Here is a 16712-nt window from a genome sequence, read left to right on the forward strand (position 1 = left end):
TCAGTGCAAGTTAATGGAAACACTTCAGCAATAACATACACAATGAATCGAATAGTGACACTTCCCGTACGAGGAACTTGTGTGTTTTCGAGAGCACTTTCAGCAATACCGAAGAACTCTCACCTAAGTAAAATCAGTAAGAAATATGCACGCAGTAAAGTCCATGCTGTGTTGGGTATATTCGGCGAATTCATTGTCGGTATAGAGTGCACCACGAATCAATAGACCATGTTGTTTGTACAAATTGTGATTTCTCAATCATCATCAGTGTTTCTGATAATTTTGAACTGCTTTACTGACGCTATAAGAAACACTTTATTTCCCTGTAGTCCTGACACCGGACTGAAAATGTTTTTCTCTTAATATGATAATTCAATGTCAATATTCACATTTATTATGCTGTTATTAAGCTATACAGTTTTAATTATTGTGTTTATTTTATAACAGTGGAAATGTCAATATTAGCAATAGCACAATAAATATGAATATTGACATTAAATTATAATTTAAGAGAGAGAAAATTCACCTTGAAAGTCTTACAATGACTCCTATAATAGACGCATATTATCTGTCAAAGTATGTGAAATTATTAATTACGAAAAATATTAATTTTACATAAAATATAAATGTTCTGATGTTTGGTTTTGTATTTGTTGATTAATATTTATTATATTTTCTTATTGTTGTATAGGTAAAAAACAGCTGATCCCCAAAAGATGGATGTCAAGTGCACCAAATCCACCCAAACAGTTATCTTTACCTGCTCTTGGTGTGTTTGTAGGGGTCACAGCAGGGGTAAATAACATGAAGTTATAATTATATTCATTTTGAAATCTTAGGTATTTGTTGGTTTAGTGTTTTACATGATGTATGTGAACAATGAAGAAGATAATGAGTTTTGATTATCATTACTTGAAGGTTAAATTAGGTTATATATATATCAGTGCTTTGAACTAGTTTATGATTACTTTTTAAAAAGTCTTAATTATTGTGATGTTCTATGGACTTTTGATATCAATCAAGTGACACTGAATGCCAGAATTTGAGCCCCCAAAAGAAAAGAAAATGAGCAACCCATGCCAGGATCAGCATTTAGAAGACAATTATTGAAAGAAATATGCATGCCACACACAGATAGAAAGGTCTGGTCTTCATCTGCAAGGAATTCTGTTTATAATCAGACATTCTACACATATTGGGTAAAAATATTTCTGGCATAAGAAACATTGTTATTTGTATATTACACAGCAAACATTCTGTTGATTTTTCTGTTTTATTTCTTTACAGATTTTTGTCTACTTCAAACAGAAAAAGCAGGATTTACCAGATGGAAAATCTGAATCTCAAGATGAAGGTAATTTCACTTTCAGTGTAAACTAGTGAATATCTTATATTAACTATGTTTGTCTTGATCGCTTCTGGACTATTTTTGGTGCAATTTCATTTCCTAAAACACGGATACCAACATTCTTGGTTTTGAATGATCATTTTGTAGGATGAATCAAATTAATATCTATGTATAATTATAATAAAAAAGTTACTCTGTTTATGGCATACCCCAGTTTTGATTAGTAACATTCCCTTATCATGGATTTGGGTTTCTTTCCTGATCTGCTGAACTTTCATTTTACATGGAAGTCTGTGATATATTCAAATTTGAATTTTATTATTTTAATAACAAAGTGATATTTAGTTTTGAAAGATAAAAATTCAAATACATTGCTTTAAACATATTGTCACAGTGTAAATACACCTGGCTGACCATGAGATATCATTTTTATGATGTTACTCATTAGTCAAATCCTTGGTAACTTGGTGATTGCTGCATTGCCGTATTACTAGAAAATGTGTGGCCAGATTTTTCATGAAACTTTCACATATGTTACCTCTTTTGACTAACAAATAATTTAAGCACAACATGTCAAGAATCTCAAATTGACCTTCAGGGATAGTCTGGTAGTCTGAAACGAATGATTTTTTTTAAAATTCTTAATATTTCTCAGCCCTGTAAACTACCTACAATGATTTCACTTTTGCCTATACTTTATAGCTAAAGAAACTAAAGAGGTGGAGGTGGAGGTGGAATTACCACCACCCGTCTTACCCGACCACGCTCAGTATCTCATCATTGGTGCTGGTACAACTGCTTTTACAGCTTATCAAGAGATAAAAGCCAGAGACCCTAAGGCTAAGGTAAGAAATCAATTATCATAGCCTGTTAGCTTTACAGCAAGGAAGGAGAAACTGTAATCTGGATCAGAGTGTGATATTCAAATAAGGATGTGAAATTTTTAATTGATGTTGCATTTCATGTCTAAAATCAGGATATAGGTGTGTGAGAACTTGGACATGAAACATATAAACTTAGAACAAAACAAAAATGAGTAAAACAAAAATGATAAACCATGTTAACATTGATGTCACCTCTCATCTTAGGTATTCTTGATGAAATATACATCAAATGATCACTTTATAATTCCCTTTTTTATATGTCAGATATTTAAAATTACAATGAGGGAGATTTATCTGCAGTATTTACACAATGTTCAAGGTCCCTTGCTTGAAGCTTGCTGTCCAGATATGTTCAGCTTTTTGATTAATTAGAGATTGCTATCCTTAGATGAGCCGTTAGTTTGTAAACACTATTTCAAATTCACTTATTTTTGTAGGTATGGATCCTTGGGAAGGAAAAACATATACCTTACAGTCGTCCTTATCTGTCTAAATATTTGTGGTACTTATCTCCAGAGAAGATTAAAGAGTGGATGAATCAAGACCATCCTGTGGGGTCAAGAAGGTAATTATGCATCATGTTGGAGAGAGGACTAAGATGATGGGCTATATATATATCATTGAAGGAACCTGAAAATAGTGGTGTGTATATAAGTGAGGGGTCCAGGAGGTAGGGGTGTATATATCAATGAGAGGACTAGAAGGTAGGGGTATGTATATCCTGTGAGAAGAGTTAGAGGACCAGAGTATCAGTGATATATATATTTTTATATTTGAATATGTATATTTCATATTTGATTCATTTGTGATACATCAGCCTTAGTCAATTTTAATTTCAGTCATTAGAGTGTTTCGTATGTCTTATAAAATTCTGACGTGATTTTAAATAATTTGAAGATGTGAAACAATTATCTGGTGATGATAATAGAGCACCCAAATTCAAATGAGTTTGGCAAATTCAAACTTATCACTGAAGACATAAAAAAATATAAAAAGATAGAATATTCTCTGTTTTCAATGAACAAAAGTTAGGTTACATGTAGTGGGGAGGAAATTTTGTTATTTTTTCAGTTTTGCTGCGTATTCGTGAAAACATATCAAACTTGGACCTCAATCATTGAAATATTTCTGTTATTCATAAAGAAACAGTGAATATTCTCTATCCTCTATGTATGTCAATGAGCTAACCAGGAGGTAGGGATGTAGGGGATTGAGGAGATAGGGACGTGCCCAAGGTTATCAATAAATCCTCTTTTCATAATAATATTCATCTTGTTGCAGTATTTACTTTGAGAATGAGAGCTATTACTTCACAGCAGAGGAGCTTATGGAAAACGAAAATGGAGGTGTTTGTGTTATAGGCGGCCAACAGGTTTGTAATTTTTACGTGCCTGCTGTTTTAATTGAACGGGATAGAAAAAGTATGTCTTTGATCTCAACCAAAATCGGTATCATCTGCCTGATGACTTAATTTCTTTAAAGAATTGGCTTGAAGATATCGATTACACAAACAACAGTTATTGGAATAACATGGGATTTATATATAATTTAACTATGTATACATAGTTTGATATCCCAAGGTCTAATCTGAGTTTACTAATCATAAAATTGATGTATTGACATTTATGCTGCTCCGTTGTGTTGTTATTAATTTCTTTATAACACTACTTTTTCTAAATGACTAAGCAGATTGTGACCAAATTTGGTCAGAAGCAATTTTGGAGGTAGGGAACTCAATTTTGTGTAAATGTTAGTAAATGAGGGGCATGGCCAAATAGGGGACATAGAGTTAATTCTTTAAAATCCTTCTTCTGGTGTAGGAATGCATGGATTCTGTCCCAATTTGGTCTAAAGAATCCTTGGGTGGATGGGAATCAATCTTGTATGAATTGTGGGTCTTAACTTTCTGGGGCAGGAGAGGCAGGAACCAATAGGGGAAAAAGAGCAAATTCTTCAAAATCATTCAGAATGTGAGGATTCTGTCCTTATTTGGTCTGAAGCATGCAAGGGTGAAGGGGGAATCAATTTTGTATAAATGTTTGGTCTTCACTCCCTGAGACAGTAGGAGCAGAGTCCATTAAGGGGAATAGAGCAAATGATCCTTCTTCTGTAACAATGTCCGGATTCTGTCAAAGTTTGATCTGATGCATGCGATGGTGTAGGGGAATCATTTTACTTTATATAAATGGTAGGTATCAGACTCCAGGAGCAGTAGGGGCAGGGCAAGACAAAGGAATACAGCAAATATTTCAAATTGTTCTTATTCTTCAGGGATGATTGATTTTTGTTTCAATTTGGTCTGAAGCATCCATGGGTGAAGAAAGATAATTTTGTATATGTACTACATCTGATCCCATTAGGGCTACTTTTGCTTCATAAGCTGGCCTTAATCTCTGATATTTCACATGGTTATACACTGTGAAATGAATGTGTACCCTGTTTATGAAGGAGTTAAACAAATATCAGTTGTCCACAATTTCTACACGATGTTTTTAATTTTGTAATTTTTAGGTAGTAAAATTAGATGCAGATAATAAGAAAGTACATGTGGAGTGTGGAAAAACAATCAGCTTTGACAAATGTCTTATAGCTACAGGTAAGTACAAGCTTTGACAAATGTCTTATAGCTACAGGTAAGTACAAGCTTTGACGAGTGTCTTATAGCTACAGGTAAGTACATGCTTTGACAAATGTCTTATAGTTACAGGTAAGTACAAGCTTTGACAAATGTCTCATAGCTACAGGTATGTACAAGCTTTGACAAATGCCTTATAGCTACAAGTAAGTACAAGCTTTGACAAATGTCTTATAGCTTCAGGTAAGTACAAGCTTTGACAAATGTCTTATAGCTACAGGTAGGTACAAGCTTTGACAAATGTCTTATAGCTACAGGTAAGTACAAGCTTTGACAAATGTCTCATAGCTACAGGTAAGTACAAGCTTTGACAAATGTCTTATAGCTACAGGTAAGTACAAGCTTTGACAAATGCCTTATAGCTACAGGTAAGTACAAGTACATGTATTGCAAATGTTATCTTTTATGTATTCCATGCTTTTACATCCTGTGTAAAGGTAAAATGAAGACTGAAGGTACATATTTTTTAAAAGGTTCATGTAGTTGCATAAAATCATCTTCTATTACCTTAGTTTCTTGAAACTACTATTATAATAGCAGGCAATCAACTCCTTCTTGGTACATTGTAATAAGTTGTTAGCAGTAGCTGGAGTTTAAAGAAAATTTTATTTCATTGTACTGTTATCAGGTTATAAGTCCACCTTCTTATTTTGAGATAGAGGTTATATGATAGACACTGAGTTTTCTACCAACAGGAAAGTACAGTATGCCTACCCTTCGTTTTTTCAGGTGGTAAACCAAGGAATCTGAGTGTGTTTAAAGAAGCATCAAAACAAGTTCAAGACCATGTGACTGTATTTCGGACAGTGAGTCTAGCAGTGTTTTATTCTAAACTACTTACTGTCTTCACCACCTTATGGTCCACATTGTTACTCTATTGATTTCATTTCCTAAATGATAACAATTAAACTGCACATATAAGCAAAGAATAATTATAACTTACAATACCTCAGATGAGTGTCAGAGTTCAAATATCAAGGTCAAGGTCACTGTTACTATTTATAGAAATTTGTCTAACTTTAATTAATATCTATCTGCATGAGAGCAGTGGTATTTATGCATGTTTCATGAGAGACCATGTTAGGTATATCTTTGGTTGTAATTATTAAAAAAGCAAAGTTACTCAATAAGTCTGCAAGTAAATCCAATGCAATGCAGTGGAATCTTCTTAATGTCTATGAACCACATTTTCTTGAAACACAAATTTTTTTCCCTATGTATTCTATGTAACATGTTGTCTGATAATGTCACTTATTTTCATGCAAGTGTAGAAGGTCATTATTTATTTCAATGCCACCAATAGGAATCAAACCTGAGACCCCTGGCTTACTAGTCTGACGCTCAACCAATCGAGTTAAAAGAGAATTTCTCTCTAGCTAAGTGGTATATTGCAGCTAGTATTTTACCAGGGTTGCATAATCCCCCTCCAGGAAATAACTCCTCCTCGAGTTTTCAGGGGTTACAACAATGCTGGTGGAGCATGGCTAAGTACTATTCACAGGTTCCTACATGGGCGCCAGTGTAACAGAGGTCATTATTTATTTTAATGCCTCCACTAGGAATTGAACCCAGGACCCCTTGCTTACTAGTCTGACGCTCAACCAGTCGAGCTAAAGAGAAGTTCTCTCTAGCCGAGTGGTATATTGCGGCTAGTATTTTACAAGGTTTACATAAGCAATGCTTAATATCACAAAAACAAAGCAAAAAAAACCACAGGTAAATCATAGGTAGTGAGGACAGGATTCATGCCTGGAAGGTCATATGTCACTTAGACATGTTATGTAAACATCGTCACTGCCCTAATGGCCAACTTTTTAAATCTTGCGACTCCCAAACAATAGATTGACACACTAAAAAATTAAGGTCTAGGATTGGTCAAAGGAAGTCTGTTTTTGTAATTGCCTAGTGCATCCCAAATGCAATTGGACCCTGACACCAAAGTAGGATTCTTTTATGGAGAGAAAAGAAACAAATAGTTTTCCCACAAGAGTTAAATTTTGGTTCAGACTGTGCATTTTTCACTACCAACATGATTGTGTGATATCCTGTATTCATGGAGTCACAGTTATTACTTGAATGTAAATCAATATTACGACATAGGAATTATTATTGAAGAATATGCATTAGTCACCAGTCCGGATTATAATCGGGAATTGTCGTGAAATAAGAAATATCAAAGCTCTATACTCTAATACATAAGATGTTGTATGAATCTTCCTCATATTGATCTCAATTTTGTTTGGATTAGAAAGAACTCTGCCAACATTTGATTTAATCAGCAGACTGTCTTGTTTATAAGTCTATTCAAAATTGATGGTACAATATTTTCATCACAAATATGAAAGATTAAAAGAAAAAATGAAAATGTAGCACTCTCAGATTTTAATCACTTGATCTCAATTTTACAGGCTGATGACTTCAATAAACTGTATTCTATAACCTCATCAGCGAAGTCAGTTGCAGTTATAGGTGGAGGATTTCTGGGCAGTGAGCTGGCAGTATCAATGCAAAACAGAGGTAAATGCATTTGGTCAGAATCACATGTAGTGGTCAGCTGCTGGTGATATCCCTGTAGTCAGAAGTAGTGGTCAGCTGCTGGTGATATCCCTGTAGTCAGAAGTAGTGGTCAGCTGATGATATCCCTGTAGTCAGAAGTAGTGGTCAGCTGCTGGTGATATCCATGTAGTCAGAAGTAGTGGTCAGCTGCTGGTGATATCCATGTAGTCAGAAGTAGTGGTCAGCTGATGATATCCCTGTAGTCAGAAGTAGTGGTCAGCTGCTGATGATATCCATGTAGTCAGAAGTAGTGGTCAGCTGCTGATGATATCCATGTAGTCAGAAGTAGTGGTCAGCTGCTGGTGATATCCCTGTAGTCAGAAGTAGTGGTCAGCTGCTGGTGATATCCCTGTAGTCAGAAGTAGTGGTCAGCTGCTGGTGATATCCCTGTAGTCAGAAGTAGTGGTCAGCTGCTGGTGATATCCCTGTAGTCAGAAGTAGTGGTCAGCTGCTGGTGATATCCCTGTAGTCAGAAGTAGTGGTCAGCTGCTGGTGATATCCATGTAGTCAGAAGTAGTGGTCAGCTGATGATATCCCTGTAGTCAGAAGTAGTGGTCAGCTGATGATAGCCCTGTAGTTAGAAGTAGTGGTCAGCTGCTGGTGATATCCCTGTAGTCAGAAGTAGTGGTCAGCTGCTGGTGATATCCCTGTAGTCAGAAGTAGTGGTCAGCTGCTGGTGATATCTCTGTAGTCAGAAGTAGTGGTTAGCTACTGGTGATATCTCTGTACATCAGATGGTAGTGATCATGGAAAGTTGTTTCAAAGCTTGAGGTTTCTATGTATATCAGAGATAGTAGATTTGGAGCTGGTGGCTTCCCAGTACATCATAGATAGTTTTTTGGGAGCTGGTGGCTTCCAGGAACACCATAGATAGTTGTTTAGAAGCTGGTAGCTCCCCTGTACACCATAGATGGTAGTGTGGGAGCTGGTGGATTCCCTGTACATCAGAGATAGTAGTTTGGGAGCTGGTGGATTCCCTGTACATCATAGATAGTAGTTTGGGAGCTGGTGGCTTCCCTGTACATCAGAGATAGTTGTTTGGGAGCTGGTGGCTTCCCTGTACACCATAGATAGTTGTTTAGAAGCTGGTAGCTCCCCTGTACACCATAGATAGTAGTTTGGGAGCTGGTGGATTCCCTGTACACCATAGATAGTAGTTTGGGAGCTGGTGGATTCCCTGTACACCATAGATAATAGTTTGGGAGCTGGTGGATTCCCTGTACATCAGAGATAGTAGTTTGGGAGCTGGTGGATTCCCTGTACATCATAGATAGTAGTTTGGGAGCTGGTGGCTTCCCTGTACATCAGAGATAGTAGTTTGGGAGCTGGTGGATTCCCTGTACATCATAGATAGTAGTTTGGGAGCTGGTGGCTTCCCTGTACATCAGAGATAGTTGTTTGGGAGCTGGTGGCTTCCCTGTACATCAGAGATAGTTGTTTGGGAGCTGGTAGCTCCCCTGTACACCATAGATAGTAGTTTGGGAGCTGGTGGATTCCCTGTACACCATAGATAGTAGTTTGGGAGCTGGTAGCTTCCCTGTACATCAGAGATAGATGTTTGGGAGCTGGTGGATTCCCTGTACATGAAAGAAAGTGGTCAGGAGCTGTAGGTATACTTATATAGGAAAGATTGTTGATTGGAATTGGTGGCTTCCCAAGAGGCTCCTCATTTCTTCAAGGCAGATGTACACCTGTGTTTGTCACTGACAAATGAAAAAGAAAGAAAATATTATATCAGATTTCCGTTTCCCTCACAAAAAATTCTAATACAATGTAATTTTTTTTGTGATTGCAGCCATCCAGGATGAAACAGGTTTAGCTGTAACCCAAATTTTCCCTGAGCGTGGTAAGAACTTGATATTAAATGAATATCTATATTCCTTATCTACAAGGTGTGTTTCCAGGTATTCTGAGAGCCTAGTAGATGACTTTGTAATCAAGTATTTACTTCATGTAGAATGTACAAGTATGTTCTTTAATTATAGTCTTGAATGTTACAAGAATATGTACCAATTATACTGTACTTCTTAGAATGCTTTTCTACTCACAATACATCAACGACTACCAAGGCATTCCTGTTTATAATCTAAGATTTTTTTGTTCTCTGAAATTGTGTCCAATAAGTCATTTTCGGAGAGCATTCATCTTTTTCACTGATACTCTTATTTATGGTTATTATATATATTTGAATCAAAATTTACAGATATTAATTGTTTGCTACTTTTTGCTAATTTCTTGTTGCCAGGCAACCTTGGATTAGTGCTGCCTGAACAAGTATGTAGATGGTTGACATCACATGTGGAGTCAGGTAAGGTCATCACTGAACTTCCATCTCTAGGTTAAAGGTCAAATAATTGCTCTAATTTTTATAAAGGTAAGTCACAGCCTTGATGTAAGCTTGAGGTTTATTAGTATCATAAACAGAAAATTAGAATTATACTAGAGGATCAAGTGTTGTATCAAAGTCAAATAAAATGAGGTCTCTGGGTCACTGGTTCCCATATAAATGAAGGATGAGTCCGTTCGGTAAAATGGCTGTTCTCTGAGGAAAAAATGGAGGTAAGTTAACTTATTGAATTAAACTAGGAGAATTTTTTGTTGGCGAGTATGTGTTATAATTACATATGTATGAACTGAACGCAATTACGGAGTTTTGGCACATTGACAAAAGCGGAATACCAGAATAACTTTTGTCTATGATTTTGATTTTTAAGGGAGAGGTGATTGTATAAAGCTAGATACATATACTGTGTATACTGAATACATTGGGTCATTGTCTTAAGGGGAGGTAATTGTTTACAATTACATTTAATAAGCTGAGCTGGATTAGTATGGACAGTTCCTTTCAAATTGATGGGAGGGATTTTGGAAATTAGTGTTGTATACAGGATGAGCAGATCCATTACCAATCTTACACTTTAAAGGAAGCTGGGATCAGCACAGAGGTGGGAAGTGAAGAAGCTAGTCTACAAACAGTTCAACTGAATTTGAAGGCCACCTCTGTATAACAATGACCTCTCTGTAAAGGTCACAGGTTCTGGATCCCAGTGTAATACAATTCATAGTAATTGAACTAAGTCAACTATTACAGACTTTTGGCATTTCAGTAGACTATACACCTGTCTATAAAGACCACTTTCCTCGCTTTCTTGAGTGGCCCATAGATCAGCTTGACTATATTTGAGTGTTTTTGTGCTGTTTCCAGAAGGAGTAAAGGTGTTGAGTGAAAGGACAGTTAGCTCTGTAGCATTCAAGGATAATAAAGTGGTACTCAACCTTAATGACAATACTGAGGTAAGTCCTCCAATTCAATTAAATTATTTTATACTTTTCTAAGTACAATGTACCAGTGTTAATGTTACCTTTGATAGATATCCTACTAAAGTTGATTCTCTATAGAGAACTGGATGTCATTGGACCAAACAATTTGGGTTTGTAAAGAAGTTAAGATTACAGAGATTTGGATTTACTTTAGACAGAATGGAGAATAATTTAACACTTGAAATTACTATTGCCTCATCATCATTAAATGCAATCAAACTGTTTTTTCTGATTTGAACAATGAATAAAAATTTGATTGCAGGGAACTTAAAGCATCCATGTAGTACATATGTAACTTTCACTAAAAAAATAGAAGAAGAAAAATGGAAAAAATTATCTTGAAATAAGGAATTAAACTGATCTGAGAAATACTCAAGACAGTATTATGTGTTTGTAGTATAGATGCTGTTAAAAATCACTCATGCCTCCATTATAATTTATTTGGTATAAATGGTGGGTCTTGGCTCCCTTGGGTGGGAGGGGCATGGCCCAACAAGGGAAATAGAATAGATTTTTTAATATTCTACTCCTGTAGGAATGATTGGATTTTTCACAAATTTGGTCTGAAGTATTCTTAGATGAAGGGTAATAAGTTCTGCATAAACAGTTCATCCAGGCCTTTTTGATGGAAGGGGTGGGTCCCAGCTGGTGAAATGTTAATTATTGAAAATCCTTCTTCTGTACATGGATACTGTCCACGTTTGGTTTGAAGCAAATTTTATGTTTGATCACAAGGCTGGAACCAAATTGGGAAATTATTTCCAAAGTATTTTAAATACCAGATGGGCAATGCAGGCTTCTTGTTTCGATATCGCCATAAAGTGCATCTTAACAGACACCAGTTTACTTAAGTATGCTTTAATAATTTTTTTTGCATAGATATCAATTATTGAGTGGAGGTTTTCTCAGAAACTTTCTGAATCTTTCTGAATAATTTTGCAAAATTGTGTATATTGGGGCTTTGACTGATGGTATTCATATATTTTTTATTTGACTGTAATGAATTACATATATATATATAATTGTGCACATGTCATATCGAGTTGAAGGATTTCATTTCAGAATATTTCTTGTGACATACGCACAACAATCAGATCCTCTTTATATACAACTTGTATGTATTAATTTGCAGATAAAAGCAGACCATGTTGTTGTAGCAGTGGGACTGGAGCCTAATGTGGATTTAGCAGAAGCATCAGGTTTGGAGGTGGACAGTAATCTTGGTGGTTTCTTGGTCAACTCTGAGTTGGAGGCCAGGAGCAATATATGGGTGGTAGGTAGTACAACATAGTGAAGCTGTAGGTTTTCACTATATCATTATATATGATGGCCTGTGTATCTGTAGTTCTGGTCATTACCCTGCCAGGAACATGTGTCATGTACTTGTCATGTACTCTTCACAATACAAAATATTGCATGACAGTTTCATCTTAGGATAAGAAAAAGTCAGACATTAGAATAGGGCCATGCATATATCATGACCAGCTACTTACCTGTTGGCACTTTCTTGTGTGATATCGTATTTATATGGCATATTTTATATTCAAATTTGGTCACCTACCTTACAATTAAGAGTTATGTCCCTTTGATCTTTTATACATATGTATGCATGTATTATATGTTAAGGACTGTTGATTTATCTTGGACCACAATGCACTGTAGTGGTTACATTAAGTATATTCAACTTCGATAGAATTGATAATGGTTTTTGATTGTTTATAAACAGGCTGGAGATGCCGCCTGTTTCTATGACAGGAGGCTTGGTCGGCGAAGGATAGAACACTATGATAATGCTGAGCAAAGTGGTCGCACAGCTGGTCTAAATATGACTGGAGGAGGTCGGTCCTATACGTATCAGTCTTCATTTTGGTAAGTGTATAGAAAATTATGTCAAGGTATTTCAGACCTCTGATGATAGCACTTCTTATTCATGAATACCTGTTTCAGAGACAGTGTGTTTATGCAACATAGAGTCTGTGATAAATTGAAAATAGAAGATGTGGACTAGATTCAGTTTCTGTCAGTTACATGTATTTGCTCTTTCAATGGCATAATTATTTATCATTCTTTTATTTAGAAATATTCTCAAAATAATGCACCCTTTCCACTCATCTGAAATGGTTGTTAGATTAAATTTGATATATAACATAGTAAATCTGTGAATGTACAGATAATCACATAATATAAGTTTGAGACCTTAAAAGGTTCGCTGCCATAAGGTTAACCAGTCTTGGCAGGGCGAGATAACCATCAATAGGGACATAAGGAAATAAGGGAGCTGTCTGGTCAGAATTTCTAAGGGGGCAATAAATAATTACAAAGGGTAAAACTGGCTTCAAAAGATATGAGGATGGGTTAGAAATAAAAGCAACTTGTATTAGTGAACAGAGAGTAGAAAATAAGAGAGTGAAACTAGAAAAGCGGAGGTAGAACTTTGAGAGCGAATCTAGGAAGTGAGCATTCGCGAACCTTGAGAGTTGATCTACATCTTGACCTTGTTGACAGACTACTGATGAAACCTACCCAAGAATAAATTTCATCTGAACTACAAAATGGATTTGAGTTGTACTTTGGTACACTCACCTTCATTGTTCACAGCATATGTTCCCCAATCATAAGGGTCATGGGCACTATGTCGACTGGCACTGTTTCCCTTTGCTAACTTATCATTATTCCAGAGGGTAACACATGTCTTGCTTTACATTGTGTTCATGATAAAGTATAATATGTAACTTTCAAATTTTTTTATGGCATTTTTAATTCAATTTGTGTAGTCTACCTATTTTGTAATCATTATTGACAGTGAAGATAAACGTAATTGTGAATGACAGTTTTTAGAAGTTAAGGTGCAGATTTGAGTTGCTGTTTAATGATAGGTGATATAGGCAGTAACATTTATTTTTCAGGTCAGACATTGGTGATATTTTATTTGAGGCTGTGGGCCTTGTGGATTCTAAGCTGGAAACTACCACCGTTAGTGAACTTATTAAGGTAAAGATGACATGTGGTGACTACATGTGTCCTTTGTGGTAATGAACACACCTGTTTTATCATTGAGTTTGGGGTAACAGGACATTGTTTGAAAAGTGCAAGAAACGGTACACATGACTTCCATTACTGGAATGATGGCTGTGTCACGACAGTCCTACATGTTGCATCAGTAACGATGTGGTAACTATGGATGGTTTACATGATAAGAAAGGATGTTGCTTTTTTGGGAATCTTTGCATTTGGTGTAATGGGTGGTAACAACACATGTGATATGTATATGATAATATAGGTATGATATATAGTGAAAATGATAAGCATATTATAATGGTGTGAATTTAGCACATTGTCAATGAATTGAACTTTTCAGCACCAAAAACTGTATGTAATGAAATGTATTAATATTATGCGACTTATCCATAAGAATGTATCGTCATTAAAACTGATGTATTGGATCTAATACATGTTTAAACATATCGCTTGTTAACAGGATGTTGAGGATGGCAAGAACAGGAAAGTTGTATTCTACAGAAAAGGAAAGGAAGTTGTTGGCATTCTCACCACAAACATCAGACATAAAACAGATCTAGGACGCAGGGTGAGATGAGTTTTATATAATGTATAACATTGAAAAAGAAGGGGAAGATTCAAATTTGCTTTGATTTTTTTTTTTAAATCTTTCATTATTAAGTTTTTTTGCCCAAGGATGGTAGATTTGGTGGGGAAGGGAGGAGGATTTCCATCATATAACTTCAATTTTTCCAGCAGGTTTGAACCAAATTTAGTACATTTTTTTTATATATTGCTTTATATTACATTTAAGGATGGGGTGGATATTAGTCAATGTCCAACAACATTTTCCAGAGATGTAGGACTTCAAATCCTGAAAAAAGATTATTTTTTGTTTGTGTCAGATAACTTCAATTTGTATTGTCTAATTTGGACCAAATTTGGTATAATGCTTAATTATGGCTGAAATCTGTCATTTTTTGCCAGGGTTACAGAACTTAGAAATCCTTCAAATAGATCTTTTTTTTTTCGTTTCTGGCAAATTAATTGGGTCACTGTCCAGTTTTAACCAAATTTGGTGTATTGCTTTATATTGATAACATCAAGGGTTAATTCAATATTGGTCAAAATCCATCAAAATTTGCCAGAGTTTTGGACTTTGAAATCCTTAAAATAGGTAATTACTTAAAATATTACTTAAAATATGTTGAATCTTTTATGATATGATTTGAACAAAATTTGTATGTTTTTTATCAGTAACATCTCAGATTAATTTTATATTCAATATTTGTCAAAATCTGTGAAGATTTGACTTTGTAAAAATAGATGATTTCCTGATTTTTCTGTCAGGTATCTTAATTTTTAATGCCAGACTTGAATCAAATTTTGTATTGCTTTATATTTAGATCTCAAGTGAGTTTCAATATTGGTCAAACTTGTTAATATTAGCTAGTGCTGTTGGATGTTATGGACGAAAAAAGTAATCAGAAATGGAGTAAAAACAAGGAGTCCCCTTCTTTGTTTGGCAGCCTTAACTACATGAACCAGTATATACTTTTATTGCATTTGTTTTCATTTATTTGGGAAAAATGTCCCATAGTCTCCATTTCAATTATGATCTAGATCAGTATGTCTTATACCCTTTATGAAAATGATGTCATATTTAGCACATGCATTCCTAATGACCTTTTTGACTGGATTACACCCCATTTGCTCTCCTACACATTTGATGTATTTCAAAAATGTCTTCACTTGAATGTCTTATCGTTAATGTTTACTAAGCTGTTAGGAATGACTTCCCTTCCCCGACATAGTTCTCCTCAAACTTACCTTGTCCTACCTTCTATTCTACATCATTAAATATTGTATACACTGTACTACTGACAGATATTGTTCATTTGTTTCATTTTAACTCAAGTATAGTATATTGTGGAAACAAGTTCGTTTGATTTCAAAGTAATTATCTTTTTCTAAAGTTACCTATAAAACATGAATTTCTCCTGTACTCCACAAAATTCCATTGATATGTGTCCTTCAACAGTCTGTTTAATCACAATTTTAAGTAAAAACCTATTTGTTTCAGATGAAACATGTAACTTTGGATTTTGTCTTTTTTGCAGTACATCGATTTAGGCCTCAAAGAAAACGACATAGGGGAGGTTGCAAAGCAGTTTTTTGCAAAAGAAGAAAAAAAGGAAGACACAAGTGAAAATAAAACAGAAAACAACTCAAACTAATTTTTAGAAAGTGAACACCATGAAAGATTTCTCACGTTTGAATGGTTTCTTCATCTTCACTGACACTCTAGGAACATTAGGATTGTGTTTTCAGTTAGCTGGAGGTTCTGTTAACTGATGACAATTAGTATATGAAACATTAGTGATTTAGATCAATTTCATACAAAAGTACATGTGATGTACCAAATGCATGAGGTTCTGGACAAGAATTTATATTTTGTTACATGATACATATAAATGTGTGCTGTTACGTATTCAACTGCTCCAAACAATATTCATCAGTTATTTTCCACAGCTGTGTCTCTTTATAACACATTCTTTCTCTTTCTTTCAGAAATCTAATGAATTTTGTATATGACTATCTATTAAACCCTAGATGGACATGCTTAATGTCTAATGCTTTTAATGATATTTGAATTGTGATACTGTAAAACTATTCATTTTTGTGGGAGATTTATTTTCTTTTAATTCATGGGTACACTAAATCATACGACCATGAAGTGATGGACAGATTAAAGTTGTTGTGGATTATAGTACTAGTGGATTTAATGAGCGAGATTTATTCACAAAATCAAGTGTCAGTGAAAATATGTGAAAACCATGAAATTCACTCCCCACAAAAATCTATGGTTTTAAGTATTACATTAATAGCAATCTTTAAGTGAAATGAATTTTCTCAGGATCACATGTACTAAAGTAATGAAATAAAGGACATGTTTCTATTTTTCTTGAAA

The 16712-nt window shown here is 35.0% G+C and overlaps 1 protein-coding gene across 1 annotated transcript; it reads left to right on the plus strand.

Moving 5' to 3' along the window:
* Positions 1 to 16712, plus strand: LOC132558295 (apoptosis-inducing factor 1, mitochondrial-like). Its single transcript, XM_060222839.1, has 17 exons — positions 1 to 136; positions 692 to 795; positions 1288 to 1354; positions 2051 to 2193; positions 2670 to 2797; positions 3514 to 3604; positions 4744 to 4828; positions 5597 to 5673; positions 7276 to 7384; positions 9219 to 9269; positions 9669 to 9731; positions 10629 to 10717; positions 11877 to 12017; positions 12471 to 12613; positions 13651 to 13735; positions 14223 to 14330; positions 15862 to 16712. The coding sequence occupies exons 1-17, from the start codon at positions 43 to 45 to the stop codon at positions 15976 to 15978; spliced, it is 1695 nt and encodes a 564-aa protein (XP_060078822.1). The 5' UTR covers positions 1 to 42; the 3' UTR covers positions 15979 to 16712.

This window comes from Ylistrum balloti, unplaced genomic scaffold (genome assembly GCF_031769215.1).
Source record: "Ylistrum balloti isolate Yb309-2 unplaced genomic scaffold, AGI_CSIRO_Ybal_v1 Utg370780, whole genome shotgun sequence".
Taxonomy (NCBI): Eukaryota; Metazoa; Mollusca; class Bivalvia; order Pectinida; family Pectinidae; genus Ylistrum; species Ylistrum balloti.

Bases quoted from the DNA above. Each gene is read 5' to 3' on its own strand.
- LOC132558295 (XM_060222839.1), top strand. From the start codon at position 43: ATGAATCGAATAGTGACACTTCCCGTACGAGGAACTTGTGTGTTTTCG. The intron at 7,385-9,218 runs GTAAATGCATTT...TTGTGATTGCAG, and splicing joins AGTATCAATGCAAAACAGAG to CCATCCAGGATGAAACAGGT. The intron at 9,732-10,628 runs GTAAGGTCATCA...TGCTGTTTCCAG, and splicing joins GACATCACATGTGGAGTCAG to AAGGAGTAAAGGTGTTGAGT.